Genomic DNA, 15,933 nt, shown 5'->3' on the forward strand with positions numbered 1-15,933 from the left:
GTTTCATGTGTTCCGTTGGCCATTTGGATAACCGCCAGTGCAACTAAGTTGTAGTCGTAGTAACTGTCATTAGTTCTATTTAGACCAACATGTTCGATGTACATGAGACCCTATATAGATAAGTTTCTCTCCATCAAGGTTTTAACTTTTAATTAACTAGTGGAATATGGATGCAGTTTTACTACAAAAAACACTTACTACTGACACGAATCATAGCAATGAGAAGAGAAAGAAACTACACGTACGGTGATTTCTTTGAAGGAAATGCTTGTTAGTATGAATACGTCTGATACGGAGACCTCAAATAAAGGCTAAAAGGAAACTGCTTTTGATTTCAATAAAAAGTCTTTTATTTTTTTAAATCCAATATCTATTCAACAATACACAAACACGCGGTTCCGTTTTGTCATTGTGCTAAATGGTTTGTACCATATAGTAATATGTTCTATAAAGCACTTTTCCCAAAACATTAAAAACTTCCTAAGGCATGATGTATATGTCAGAATTCATGAACTGTCTCAATTAGATTTTGCTTCATACTTCACGATCACGAGCCATCTTAGTTCAACTGGTTCATCTATAGGCTCATCATCATGACTAAGATATGGAGTTACACAGTTCGCAAGTTTCATTCAAAGGGAATTCGAATCATTAAATTAATTTCATGTTTGATTGAATTGATTTCAAGCAGATTCACTATTAAGCAAATTGATATGGAATAATGGAAGAACTCTTAACTACTGTGAGAGCATTAACATGCTTAAGTCACTCATAACTTGATGTGAATATCTCAATTAATGAAACTTCTCATTATTAGTTTCAACAATTGTACAAAACATATTTTAGTTGCAACAACTATTGTTCCCCCACCTCACTTTTCTTTTTTGCTTCCCTCCTTAAGTACATGGTTAGTTATCAAAAACTCTCCAGTGATAAAGGATGGAGAACTTCTTTTACACCAAATCATTTTAATTACATTATTGCCATACTTTTGGTGATTTAACTGCTACATATGTACATGCATTAAGGGGGCACCTAAAAATTGAATCACAGGCTCACAATTTCTGTGAAGATTCATTTCTGTAGGCTGAGAAGCAAACGACTATCCCAATGCACATTCGTCAATGACAAAGCAGTAACTGCAATATGGTTTGAACTCAGCCCTGCCATTTCAATTTGATCTGTCTGAGATCCATGGTTTATATATCTGTCAGGCAATGTCAAGGCTAGCCACTGCACCAAATGAAGAAACTATCAGTTAATACACTATGCACAATCCATCTACATACAAAGAAGGGTAACAGGAAAAAGAAGTAGCCATGGTGGTGTAGTGGTTAGATGCAATTTTCAACCTTCATGAATGAATTAGTGTTCGATGGAGACATAAGATGAGTTGGATGGTTAAAGGAGAAAGGAAGAGGTAAAAGGTCGTGGGTTCGATTCCTAATAAAAACTAACATTTGCTAATAAAAAAAAGGGTAACATAAAAAAGTCCCACCTTGAGATTACCATCTAGAAGACCATTCAGGCCTAGAAAGTGAGAAACATGAGAACCAAATCCTCCAATGGATCCCTCTTCAACTGTGATAAGAATCTCATGCTCTCTAGCGAGTCTCGTCATCAAATCTCCATCTAGAGGCTTACAAAATCGTGCATCGGCCACAGTTGTTGAGATGCCATGAGCTTCAAGAACCTTAGCAACTTCCATACAACTTTGGATCATTGTTCCATAACCAACAAGAGCGACCCTACTTCCCTCCTTTAATATCCTGCCTTTACCGATCTATATTTTAATTGTAATTAGAAAAATGTAAGCTTATTTGGAAAAAAAAATAGAACATTATGGAAATTTAAAAGGATTAGTTGGAATAAGCATTGGCGTGCCCTTATTGTTGGGTGGAAGAATGGTACCTATGCCATTCCCTCTTGGATACCTAAAGCAACTTGGCCTGTCATCTATGGCTGCAGCTGTGGCTATCATGTGCATCAATTCAGTCTCATCTGATGGAGCCATGACCACCATGTTTGGCAAACAAGCCATGAATGTTGTGTCAAATGCTCCACAGTGAGTTGGACCATCAGCACCAACTAGGCCAGCTGCGTCTAACGCAAATCTAACTGGAAGCTTTTGAAGATCCACATCATGTGCTACTTGCATGCACCATGCACAAAGCCAAAGTGTCAAAGGGGAGTTATGGATACCACAAATAATTTCAACCATGTAAAGAAAAAAAAACTAGTTTGGAAAATGAAAAAAAAAAACTAGTTTGGTTTAATTCTCCAAAGTTTCATAACTTCTGACCTGATCATAATTTCTTTGTAGAAAGGAAGAGTAAATTGCGCGAAAGAGGTTGAGGCCCTCAGCAGCTAGGCCTGCTGCAAAGGTCACAGCATGCTGTTCTGCTATCCCAACATCAAAACATCTTTCGGGGAAGCGCTTCTGAAACAAGTTAAGCCCGGTGCCCCCTCCCATTGCAGCATGGATGGCAACAATTTTCTCATCAACTTCTGCTTCTGCTGTCAAAGACTCCGCAAAATACTGCGTACTAGCTTTGGATTTCAACTGCTTCCTCGACTTAGGATCAAATTTCACAGCACCTACACAAAATAGAATCCATTAAGCCAATTGCATTATGTTAATGTTATGTAAACAATCAAGTACAAGTTGAGAATAGTAAAAGGCTAGTAATATATAAGTAGTCACTTAATTACCATGCATCTTGTCAGGAGCAACTTCAGCTGGATGATAGCGTTTTCCTTTCTCGGTGATTACATGAATGAGAATAGGTCCAAGTGTTGGCATACCCTTCGATGTCATGGCTATCTACCGGGCCAATGTAGAATAGCCCAAGCTCTTCAAATAAACATGCACCAGCACCACCTGCCATCCCTCTAATGTAGGAATCTAATTTAGATGCAAATTCATGTGCTCGGCTTCCAATTTGCTTCGTGATTCCCTGTTCATTGGTCACCAAATATTAGTTCTATTAGAACTACATCATCCGCATGATATTTTATTAATATTGTATACATATCGCATTGTATTTTATTAATATTGTATACATATGTTTTTAGGCCTATACTCTATTTATTTACAAAAAAAAAAGGCGTGTACTTTATATGCATTACGAAAGCAAGGCTATTGCTTCCTGAACTTCCCGCTTTATCTGCTGGAATGATGAATCCAAAAGGTAAAATTATATTTTGGAATGTAATTTTTATTTTTATTTTTACTTTTGGAATCATCATTTCAAAAGTCAAAAAAACATTCCAAAAAAAGTGGAGGAAACAGCCCCGAAGCGATTTGAGCTTGGGCCAATAAGTGTATGTCCATGATGCAACTAAAATAGGCCCATGAAAGAAGTTGAAGCTTCAAAATTCAATTCATGAGCCGAAATACAAATTCAAGTATTCCAAGTTCAATTGTTACCTTTGCGACCTCGCGTAGTTAATGGAACTTAGAATTAGTATTCAGTCAGGCGAGGGCTCTACTAAGAGCTCCAACCGGTGGAGCTGGGCCATCAATGGTTGCAGTGGGAAGGGAAACTTGTTCATTGTCATTTAAGATTAAAATAAGATCAATTGTCCACACATTTTAAGATCAATTTCTTGAATACTAATTTTATAAAATGTTAGTAGTACTTCATTATAGAATGCTAAACCCAAATTGTTCGTTTGTCACTTTTGTGATGAGATCACAATGAGAACCCTAACTTCTTATCCTCGCATTTGGGATGAAGTGATCGGCATTCGGGACCGTGAACGTCTATTTCTCACGTACGAGGACGCATACATTTTCATATCAAATTGAATAGAATTTCATCAACCTTTTGATTTGTCGTTAAGGTAGACATGCGGATTAAGAATTCTCTATCTCTAACATTAATTGGTTCAGTGTTCGAGATTAAGATTTTATTTTAGAGTTATGACATTTTGTACATCTTACTATTTTAAACTCGTATTTTATCGTAGCTACATTGAATAATCATTTTCATTTTTATTTTTCCTAACAATATGAATTAATAATTTTACTTGTATGATTTACATATCTTGTATTTCTTGAAATTGATCCAAATTAATTTATAATAGATTGTTCAAAAGTAACTCAATTAAGGTCCACTTGAAAGAGTTTATGTACAATATATTTAGACTAATAATCTAATAAATTATTTTCTAAAATGGGTCTCTTCTAAAATTAATCACTGATACGGGTTTATTTTGACAATGGACCAAGTTAAACCACAAGTTTGACTTACAAATTTATTGACACATCAATACTTTTTTTATAATAAATTAATAAATTACGTTGTACAATCGAGTTAGCGGGTTGGATTTGGTTATACTCTCCCCTAAGGTTTTAAAATATTCCTAGAATGCAACAAACTGTGTGCTATATTTGGATAAAGAAAAAAAAAGTGTAGAAAAAGTAGAAGGAAAGAAAAATAATAATAAGTTAAAATTTTAAGCTATTCAAATTAAAAAATCAAAATGAAAAAAAAAACGTGATGTTTAATTTTTTTTTCTAAATAATATATTATAAAATTTATTTTATTTGATTGAGAAATGTAAATTATTATCTCTCTCTTTTCTTAAGTCATTTTTCTTGTCTTGTGAAATGAGAAAATTATATATGAAATTTGATATATTTTTTGTCATGCTTAATTATTTCTCACGTTAACTAAATCAATGAAGAGACAGTGATTCTTAATTGTTTCTCTCTTAGATGTTTTCTTTCCTACGTATGTCTTGACATGTTTTAATTGATCGAAGGTATGATTGGACGAAAGGAAGAGAAATAGAAGAAAAAAATGAATAATGATATCTTTTTTTATTTAAATAAAATAGAAGAAAAAAAGTTTGACTTTTAGAAACAAATTCAAGGAAAAAATTGCACTATTTCTTTCATTCATATTTCTCAAATTTCTGAATACCAGAAAATGCATGAGAAATCTCCTAGAAAATTTTGGAAGGGGATTTGATCAACTCATTTTTCCAAAAAATAAATTTAAAATTCAACCACCCGACATTACACATTTCACAGGAGCTCTTCATTATAATATACTAATTCCGGTCAAATGAATATTATTGGATTCAATTTTTTTCTGAAATTTTCTTACAGTGATGTGAAGAATAACTTAAATAAATTATAAACTAAAGGTTTATTTGGGATAGTTATAAATTTTAAATTTTGATTTTCAAATATAAGTTTTAAAATAAAACATGTTTGACTAAGATGGAACATGTAGATTGCTTTCTATGTGACTTTTTTTATAAAAATAAAATTAATTTTTTAAAATAAAAACTAGTTTTAATTTTTTATTTAGTTGTAAAAAAAATCATTCAATTCTTTAATCTCTAAAAAGACTCATTTTATCACTATCACCCTTCTTCGTGAGTTTCAGATTCGAGTGAGACATCTGATAGTGATGGTTTTTTCATATGATAGAATATCCTTATTTCCCTACAATCAACGTCCAATTTTTTTGGGTGATTAAAACTCTGTTCCTCTACAACAAAATTTCAAATTTAATCTTGCGAATATAAATAAACATTAAGAAAGTTTTGCCCCAAATTAGTTATGAAATCCGACTCAACTAAGTATGAACCGAAATTTACTTTTAGATAGCAGAAATTTCAAATCCAAAAAGAATATCATATATTGTCTTCGATACATTTTACATTAATGAAAAATTTGCTACCTTGATTTACATTGTCAACAACAATGGCTGCTCAGTCCTCATCATGTCACCAAAGAGCTTTGAAGGTTTGCCCTCATCAGCCGTTATGTCATTGACAAAACTACCTCATGTAATCATCGATACGTCAAGCACATTAAGAGTAAACCCATGTATCTCAATTACACAAGATTAGACTAGAAATTTTTTCTTAGAAACCATTCAGCTACTGCTATTAGAGGAGCCAAGAGACTAACTTAAAAATATAAAAAGGAACCAAGAAAAAGACAACCAATGACCATTGTTCATACCTTTTTAACTGTAAACACAAAACGGAATAAAACATGTGTACGAGCTTTAATAATCATATTATTATAGCATCATTCACAGTGAAAGAGATACCAAAATACGCATTTCCACCTTCCTTCTGAATTCAATCGTCCATTTAATTCGTTGAAACTGACACCTTTAGCCACCTCCAGATTTGAGTGTATTGCTCAACCTATATAACAAGCTCACATTAATATTTGTAAGGTATTATTTTATGTTATATCAGCTACAAATGAAGCTAGAAGCAGTGCAACACTAAATATCTCAGTATAATCAACATCCGCAAATAAGAATCATATAAGCAAATGATACAAATCTGTATTCTTGAAAGATCAATGAAAGATTGCACGACATATAAGTTTCCATTCATATTTTCTAAACCAAGGTGAACTTGCCTTTATATTTTCAGGAAAAAATGAAAAGGAAAAACAACATGCCAAGTTGATGATATTCTATCAGACAGGGTTCTCTATTAGCAACCAATGAACTTTCAATCTTACATATTTCACAGGAACTCTTTATTACAATAATTCCATGTAACTCAACAGTCAAAATTCATCCATTAGAAACAACACATTATTCTATAATTACGAAAATAAGATATCCATAAAAATATTGTTTTAATTTTTTCCTTTTTTGAAATAAAAAAAGTAAGAGAAAAAGAAGGGGACATAAGGAGGAAATGACATCCTCAAGATACAGGAAAGAAACAAAAACAAAAAAGCAATAATATTGCAAAGGTACCTAATTATCTATGGATATTTCAAATCATAATTCTCTTGAAACAGCCTTCAATTTTACTTGACTTACCAGTCAAGGCCCTCAAAAAGTCCTTCTCCTTTTATGGCAGAAGTTTTAAAAATAGCCCATTGGCGATTTTTGATCTTGTGTAACTCTAGAGCCTCGGTCACTGCAGCATCATCAAGTGCACCAGGAAGGTCCTGTATAGCGATTTGCAAAAATTCAGATTCAGAAGGTATAATGCAATACCTATGTACATATGCATTGCATATAATTAATTAAGTACAACTTGAATATATGCTTTTTCTGTTTTGCATCATCTTAACCAGCAGTCACACATTTTCTAACACACCCTACTATTGGTTAAAATTTATTGAAAACAACAAAATAATGAATAGAGTTCATTATAATAAGTGAGACATACAAAATTTTGTGATTTCCAATAAATTACAACCAATAATAATATGTTTAGAAAAATGTGTTTGAAAATCTGTCGCTAGCACTTTTCCTTCTACTATTAGCTTCCTAAGTTTTTTACATGTTCTTTCCTTCTTATTGTCCTTGTGGGAATATTAGAATCAAAAAATTATAGAACAAATTCTGACCTGCTTGTTTGCGAAAATGAGAACAACTGCACCTTTTAGTTCTTCCTCCTGGAATACAGGTTCAGAGAAAACAATTAGTATTAAGTATTATTTTTGTAAACCTGAAATCGCAATTCATAGGCAATAACCAGTGCCCAAGGAGAATAGAGAACAGAACAAATCATGTGTATAATAACTTCACAAATACATTTTAAAAAATGAAATTGAAAATCCATTAATTTAAAATGATAACTTTAAAAAAAATGAAAATTGAGAATCAACGAGTGTATACTTGTATGATATTTGAATCATGAAAACCACTTCAGAACCTTATTATAATTTCTAAACCTTCAAAAACAACAAACTCTTTTCAAACTAGGTGCAAGTGGCTACCTGGATCAAACCACTGAAATCAATTAAATCCCACTTCTTCACAAGAAAGGCCATTTAGATCTAAATCATTTTTTAAGGTTCACTAAGTTTTTCTTGGTCTTCCTCTTCATCTAATTATTGGTCTACACTCCATTCATCTGATCATGTTGACTAAGTGGAGCTTCTTTTAGTGATCTTTTCACATGTCCAAACCATCTTAGACATGATTATATATAGCATCTGTTCCTCAATAGGTGCAACTCCTACTTTCTCTCTAAAATTCATTCATTCACAATCTTATGTTCTTATCTTTTCTTGTACGACCACTCATCCATGAATCAAACATTCTCATCTTTGCAAAACTTATCTTATGCTCTTTGGCACTTTATTGCTTAATAGTATTTAATACTGTATATCATTGATGTTCTTATTTATGGCTATATAACAAAAGTTTCCTCATAGCATTCCTCTATTTCATCCTCTTAGCAATTGCTGAAGCTGCACATCACTAATATAGCCTAGAAGTGCAACTTAGTGCCACCACTCTCCCACAATATCAACTACCTATCAGTGTTCTGAATGACTAGTAATGTAAGAGTTTACACTCCAAACCTAGATTTGTTTTGTACACGTTATAAGTGGCATGTTCACATTCACACTTTTCTCATTCTGAGTCTTCATAATACAATGATAGGCAAAATAGTTATATGAATATATAAATGTAAAAGTAAAAATAAATACACAAACAACACAAATCAAGAATGACAAATACCTCCAAAATTGCATGGAACTCCTCCTTAGCTATCACAAGCCTATCAACGTCACTTGAATCAACAACATAGATTATTGCTTGAGTATTTGGAAAGTAACACCTCCAATATGGCCTATGGACAAAAAGTAAAAAAACAATCAAACAAAAAAAAGTGGGAGAAATAAATTGACATTACATCGATAATCTATAACACATAATGGTAATACAAAGTGTGTGTACAAATTTTCTTTTACAATTTATTCTTGAATTACACACTGTAACTGATCCCATTTTCTATTCAGCCTCTCTCTCTCTTCCTCTTCTTTTAACTTTCCCATATGTTGTTGTCCCAAAGTCTTCCTCTTGTTTTACATCAATAACAACAACAACAACAATAGTCTTATTCCACTAGGTGAGATCAATTACATGGATCATACGATGTCATTGAGCTCAATTAAATATCAATTTCTCAAGAATTTTATTTCACTATGAGATTCCATTTAATAATTTCCTCCAAATGTCCTTAGTTTCTTCTCAACCCCTTTTTACAAGACAAAAAACCACGTCATCTTCTTTCTTCACCAATGCCTCCGACAGCCTTCTTTTACACATATCTAAATCACCTTAACCAATTTCATGTCATCTTTTCACAATAGGTGTCATACCAATATCTTACACATTGCATATCATGTCCCTTCTTGTCTAACCACACATCTAAAAGCATGGTAGCCTAGAAGTTACAGTGCTTGCGCTTCAAAGGTGTCTACTCGGTAACTCCGCCTAGAGTCTGGTGCCTCTCCATTTACTGGAAGTACTAGGTGGGCCCCACAAGAGTGTTGTGTCTTTCTCTCTCCTACTGGATGCTTCCAGTCACTGGAGAGGATCTCAATTCCTCCGCCTATGGTTTCATAGTCAGTCCTAAGACTAGGTAAAGGAGGAGGGTTATGTTAGGTCCTCAACAACCAACGTAAAACTTCTAGGCTGATTTAGTTTTCAGTATGTTAGTAGTTCCATTATCATGTTATCACCAAATACAGGTAAACAACAATATGGGAGTGTTGAAGGATTCTGACAAAAAATGACTGCATGAAGAGTCTCTAGTAGCCAAAATTGTAGTACAAAATTCCTTGACATGCTAGCTAATGGCAATTCTAGTACATCCTTATATCAAATAGGAGTGATAAAAAATTACAAATTAGTGTGACATTATAACACATCAAAAGTCATCCGGTACTACAGGTTAAAAGTAAGAATGAAGCCAAAGTGTTTACCTGATACTTGTTTGCCCACCTGTATAAACAAATGTTTGATATTAAAATTAGAATTAGAATTTGAAAAAAGCCCTCCTATGTTATAGCATATTAAGTCTCATGCAATTACATGTTCACATGCTTGTAAACAGAAATGAACTATATTTATGGTATGGAATCCTAACAAATTATCTTTACGCAACACATCTAAAATAGATATATATCAAAAGAAACAGGAAACAGGAAAAAGTTAATGTCTAGGTTTTTATCTTCACTTGGACTATACCAACATACAAAAATGCCAAAAGATAAAAACATTTATTGCCAAAGGAGGACAAAATTATGCTAACTCATTTATGTATTGCACTTACCCAGTTGTAAAACTAACATAGGTCAAGTCTAAAACAGGGTCAATGCATGCTTGTTTGTATTTAACATGAGATGGAAGAATACCATGCAGTACAAAAGGGAAAAGTTGCAGAGGGACTATGGGAGAGGGGGAATTACGAAAACTAGATTCCAACGTTTTAAAAGCAAGGGATCAAATGAAAAACTCATACTATTCAGAAAGACCAAAATACATTTAAACGCTTTAAATTATGTTTTTTGCTTGTATTTGATTTACTTTTTATATTATTAAAAACTAATTTTCATTAAAATTTATTTAATGAGTATTCAATTTGAACCTTGCTCATAGAGCACGTTTGTAAATTGCAACTATAACATGGTCATTTCTATGACTGTAACTCTAATGTTGGTTTAAGATCTGTTTAGTTCAAGCATAGGCAGTGAAAACATATGCACAACAAGTACAAAATTATACAGAACTTGCTGAATCATGGTCGTTACCTAAATCCCAGACTTGAAATTTAATGTTGTTATACTGCACTGTTTCGACATTAAACCCAATTGCTGCATCAAGTAATCAAATACATCAATCAGTCACTATACAAAAAGATATATGGAAGAGCATAAATATCATCCACGCAGTGGAAACATATATCTACATTTAGAGAGAGAAAAACAACTGATAATAACAATTAACAACACGGCATTCAAAATTTTGTCTACATTTTGAACCAAGGAACATACGGAACAGCTTTAATAATTTAATATAGACACAAGCGATTATACTAAATAATAAATATAAGCGAGCTCATAAAATTAAATCAGATATTAAGGAACCTAAAATTCAAAATAAGATCGCTCGGTAGACGGTAACTTCCAAAACCAAAAAAAAAAAAAAAGTTAGCAGCGAAACGAACTGAAAATTAAAGAAAAGAGCAGACGTTAAGATTCAGGTAAATGTAAAAGGAGATCGAGTACGAACTTGGAATGGTGGAGACAACTTCGCCCATCTGAAGCCGATCTGAAAAGGAAAGTAATAAAATCGAACGAATCAATTCGAGAAACAGAAAATTCAAATCGGATGGTGAGGGAGAGAAGCAGAGAGGTAGGAAGCGTACAGAGAATAGTGGTTTTGCCGGCATTGTCGAGGCCGAGAACGAGGATTCGAGCTTCCTTGTTACCGAAAAGAGAGGAAAACAATTTGGTAAACACTAATCCCATCTTCCGATTCGGCACAGGGACGCTCGCAGTGCAATTGCAATTAGCGCATAAATCAGTCACACGAGTTTCCTTTCTGAATGAAAATGCGATCGGATCTCAGAGTAGAGCAGAGCAGAGCAGAGTGGTTGAAGCAAACGAAGAGAAGTGAATGTGAACGTGAATCTAATCTGCGTCCATAATGGAATGGAAGGAATTCGAAAAGCGTAGAAGAGAGCAAGATCGATTGGCGAGCTTTTCTGAGAGAAGAAGCGAATGGAAAACAGAAAAAAAAAATAAAAAAATGAACGACGACGAAAATGAAGATAGATATCCCTCGCCCACGCCCTCCACCTTTTGGTTTTGGGATCTCGCTCCCTATATGTTATGCTAATACCTTACCAACACGCTTTCAACTCTACTCTCATTTCGCGCATTCAGCCAATCAGGTTTGGGCCTGGGCTTCTCCGTTTCATTTCCAAGATATTCTTTTGGAATTGCTATTGTCAATCCACGATTTGCTATTTTCATTCCCACATGTTCACTATTTTCTACTATTCCAAAAATAACCTTCTAAGAGAAATATGATTCTATCGAATTCGTTATCCAATGGAATCATATATGTTTCAGTTTTTTTGTGAAAGTTTTATGAGAAAAACATTGTAATAAGTTGTAGATATAAGCTTTTTTTTTTTAAATAAAGAATTGTAGATTTAAGTTACTTTTTTAAAAAAAAAATGGTGATACTTAATTTAATCAAGATACAATTTATCCTTTTTAATACTAATTAGTATCATATAGATTATCTTGTTTAATTAAATAGAGTTAATTACGATAGAAGTTATCCTTTATAAAAGCAATCAAATACTAATTTGTATTGCAACAATTCTATTATTATTAGAAAGATAACATGTGTCATTATTATACAAAATATATCATGATTTTGCTTGTATCTAAACTCGGATACATAATCGAATCGTGATTTCATTATCTATCTTATATATAATTTTATTGTATATTTAGGTTTAGATACGAAATAGAATCACAATTTTGTCAAATCTAAAAGTTAAAAATATAAAAAGCAAAGGTGTGAGGGGAAAATAGGGAAGAGGTGCGGAAAATCTGGGAAAAGGGGCATAAGTGTCTTTTTGTTTGTTTTTTTGAAAGTAGGGGATGAGAATAGTGTCTTTATGTACATGGACTTCTATGAAAAATTATAATTGTCTCCCTTAAAATTGTCCACCCACTATCTACCCAAACACTTAATCACTTTTAAAGGTATAGTTTTTTTTTTTCCTGAAAAAAGTAGGTATAGTTAATTTGACAAAAAAAAGTAGATATAGTTAATTACTATCAGATGTAAAACAAATAAAATTCATGGACACTTTTCTTGCTGTCTACACACCTATTTTGGGTGTTTTTTTTTTTATAAATAATAATTAAAGATTAAATTCATCTACGAAAATACAAAACTACAAATTGACCCAAAGGTATGGAGATTAAAAAAATATTTTTTTATTAATTAAACTACAAAGTTAACTTTCCGTAATGACCCCTTCTAAACTCCGTAATTATAATTCGATATAAAAAACTTTTTAAAAAAATTCCTAGATTTTTCTCTCTCGATCAAGTACAATGAGATGAACCAAACCCTTTATCATACGAATCTTTGCACTCGGCAGTAATTTCAGTATGAACGGTCAGCATTGTAATTAAAATTAATTAACTCAAGCATGCTCAAAACCAGGGAAGGTATGCATCACGTAATTTTATAAGTTCTATTTTATTAGCTACGTAATTTTATGCATAAGCTAACATGCACTTTTGGCTTTGTAAGACCTAGCAGATATCAGAAAGCAGATTTATAAAATGTAGCAGCAGAGTATTAATAAAGAAAGTACATTCCTCCAACTATGATCATAACTGAATATTCCAGATATAAAAAATGAGTAAGCATATGCCACTGCATCTCACACTTTGATCCTGTCTAAGAATTGCAAATAAGTGAAGAAACTTAAATATTGACTCGCCTCAAGAGTTTTTCCATCAGGGGCTATATCCCTGTCGTGGAAGCACCAAAAATCGACACCGAGTTTGCTTATGAACTCAAAGTTAGCTCTCACTGTGTTAATTAAGAGAATTTTATTTTGTGTCACAAAGAAATATCTGAATATGAAGTATATCATCTGGAGAGTCAAGAATTAACATACTTCGTCTTTTAGCCATTTTTAATGAATTGGTACCATCTTCCCATGGCCAATATTTGGTAGGTGCGCCAAATGGGTCAGCACTCAGCACCTGTTTGTATGCCAAAATGCAACGCTAAATCTGAGCCAGTCCTGCAGTTATTATATAAAATAAATTCAAGTCAAAGGCCAACGGGTGTTGGTGATGAAGTATAGATAAAACTGACAACTTGTGGGAATATAAACGAAAACCAACCTTCATTTTCTTCCCAAGAATTTCCTCCTCTGCATTATACCATTTAAATGAAAGTGGACTCTTACTTGACGGACCCTGAAAATTTAATTTTTGCACCAATCAGGATTCACACAATACATAGAGGAACAAACAGTCCCCATTAAGAATTCTCAATTATTAATTTTACGTCAAGATCTTGATGCAAAACAAAATATGAAAACTAATTAAGTTGAGGAAGATCAACCTCTTTCTCTTCTTCTCCTCCTTCATAAAAGACAGATAATATTTCTTTCGTGCTAAGGGAAATGAGGCATTACCATGCAACCCAAAGCCCCCCAGAATTAATATTCATTAGCAATTTTAAAGTTCCAAAAATCTGTAGTAGTTAGAAGGATCTTAAACTATCAAACAAGTTAATAATCAAATAAAACCTCATTTCCCTGACTTCGCTTCATTTTCATTTCATTTTATTCCATTGGTCTCTTACTCTCTTAGCACGGAAAATATGCCATTACAATCCTTGTGTGACATACATAGATAAATTGTGACAAACAAGTCTACCTCATATTTAATTTTGGGAATGCCAGGGAAAAACTCCCCTTCCCATTCATCTGAATCGCCGCATTTATCCGCATCGTTAGCAGCGCAAGTTTGAGGAGCACCAATCTGCTTGCCATCAAACAAAATAAATTGTATTTACATATCATGATCCAGAATCGCAAGTAATATTAAATAAACAATAATAGAAAGAGGTACACAGTATTAGTTACTAACTTTAATTTTAATTATCAGTTTTGTGAAAGTTTATCAAATCTGCTGAAACAAAAACCTGCTGTGCCGTCACAAAGCGAAGATTCTGTAGATCTATGTGCCGCTGATAGAAAAAAACAAGATGCTAGATGGTAGTTATAACTTACAAGTCAATGTTACATTACTCAAAGTCAATGGAGATGATATTGTTGACTGCCACCATTTGCTTATTGGCCATTTTTAATTTTCCTTTTCAGCTATGAAGAGCCAAACAGTGAAGATAGCAAACTTCTTATATCTGTTTGAAGATGGACAGAATCCATGTCTCTTTCATTTTAGTGAAGTTCACGGAAGTTTGACAAGGATGAAACAAAGTATATAAAAAAAAAGTTCACGTAGCAAATTTTTTGCTATACGTATTTCTTCTTTGCTCCTTTTCATTTATCTTCTTGATGGAAGCAATTTTCTTCTTTTCTCGATTTTCTTTTCTGTTGTTCTTTTTCATTCATTAATCTCTTCATTGTAAAATAATAATAAATGTGAATAGTATTTGCATTAATTCAACGAGTTAACATGTTGTGAGCAAATACACTACTATTTTATCATTTATTCTCTGCAGGGCTTGTGCCACCCAAGAAACTGATGTCAGTTCAAAACTTTATGTCACGAGCTGTCGTCAAAACATGAAGGATAAGTGAATCTAATAACAACATTTGAATTCCTGTTCTTCTGTTTTTATTTTTTAGTTTTTTTTAATTTTATATTTTTAGTTTCTTGGGAGAATTAGAGTTAGGGAATTCTTGGAAGTGGTTTACAATGTTCAAAAAATGGTTAAAGAATTAGCAATATATTGACTCAATCAGGTACTTACTAGATCACTATGATGAATAAGTGTGATCACTGTAGTGAGCTCACAATTTTGAGTGAACCATGGAAGAGAATCAAATATGCACCGGTAATATATAGGCCTAGGCTAACCGTATTTCTATTTCAACCGCGAAATTCTATCAATTATCAAAGTAGAAAAGTATTACTTTAATATTATGTCCAACACACAACAAGTAAACATGTATAAACAATCTCATAATCTGATCATATTCCTCTTCACAACAAGTAAACATGTATAAACAATCTCATAATCTGATCATATTCCTCTTATTAGGTAATCAACACTTCCACAAATAAAATTATAAACACCCACAAAAGATCATGAGAACACAACAAAGATTATATCGTAGGAAAAATAATAACAAATACAAAAATTTATTGTGGTTTGACATCTCTTACCTATGTCCACGGAACCGTCTCAAAACATTATCATAAAAATAATTATAAAATTGTAACGCATCTCAAATAGTGTATCTTTCTTGTAAGTTGAAACAAAAATAACTTATAATCTATCCATTTAACTAAGGTTCATCTAGTAAAATACAATCATTCACTTTATATTTAAGTCACCTAAACCTTAGTGATAAAAATCAAATTCCTAATATGTATGCACCTTATGTTTTGAT

At 32.7% G+C, this 15,933-nt stretch overlaps 2 protein-coding genes and 1 pseudogene across 2 annotated transcripts; all 3 read right to left on the reverse strand.

Annotated features, from left to right (window-relative positions):
- Window positions 1-776: 776 nt before the first annotated feature.
- On the reverse strand, window positions 777-2,975 carry LOC100782297 (probable 1-deoxy-D-xylulose-5-phosphate synthase 2, chloroplastic; annotated as a pseudogene).
- A 2,626-nt stretch (window positions 2,976-5,601) lies between these two features.
- Window positions 5,602-11,632, reverse strand: LOC100815426 (ADP-ribosylation factor 1). Its single transcript, NM_001253068.2, has 8 exons — window positions 11,170-11,632; window positions 11,034-11,072; window positions 10,553-10,615; window positions 9,725-9,743; window positions 8,475-8,586; window positions 7,352-7,399; window positions 6,816-6,946; window positions 5,602-6,177 (listed from the first exon to the last, which is right to left on the reverse strand). Exons 1-8 carry the CDS (start codon window positions 11,270-11,272, stop codon window positions 6,144-6,146), a joined length of 549 nt encoding a protein of 182 aa, NP_001239997.1. The 5' UTR covers window positions 11,273-11,632; the 3' UTR covers window positions 5,602-6,143.
- A 1,586-nt stretch (window positions 11,633-13,218) lies between these two features.
- On the reverse strand, window positions 13,219-14,657 carry LOC100781762 (xylose isomerase). Its single transcript, XM_014766236.2, is given in 7 exon segments — window positions 13,219-13,370; window positions 13,459-13,545; window positions 13,548-13,587; window positions 13,691-13,765; window positions 14,231-14,335; window positions 14,499-14,543; window positions 14,640-14,657. Coding segments are annotated over 7 exon segments (522 nt in total).
- Between the last annotated feature and the right edge of the window lie 1,276 nt (window positions 14,658-15,933).

The sequence above is a fragment of the Glycine max genome, chromosome 13 (genome assembly GCF_000004515.6).
Source record: "Glycine max cultivar Williams 82 chromosome 13, Glycine_max_v4.0, whole genome shotgun sequence".
NCBI lineage: Eukaryota > Viridiplantae > Streptophyta > Magnoliopsida > Fabales > Fabaceae > Glycine > Glycine max.

What these genes read in the sequence shown, in the direction of transcription:
- LOC100815426 (NM_001253068.2), bottom strand. Translation starts at nt 11,272, where the DNA reads ATGGGATTAGTGTTTACCAAATTGTTTTCCTCTCTTTTCGGTAACAAG. An exon ending in CGGCAAAACCACTATTCTCT is followed by an intron (nt 11,073 to 11,169) that starts GTACGCTTCCTA and finishes TTTCCTTTTCAG; the next exon opens with ATCGGCTTCAGATGGGCGAA. An exon ending in AGTTGTCTCCACCATTCCAA is followed by an intron (nt 10,616 to 11,033) that starts GTTCGTACTCGA and finishes TACTTGATGCAG; the next exon opens with CAATTGGGTTTAATGTCGAA.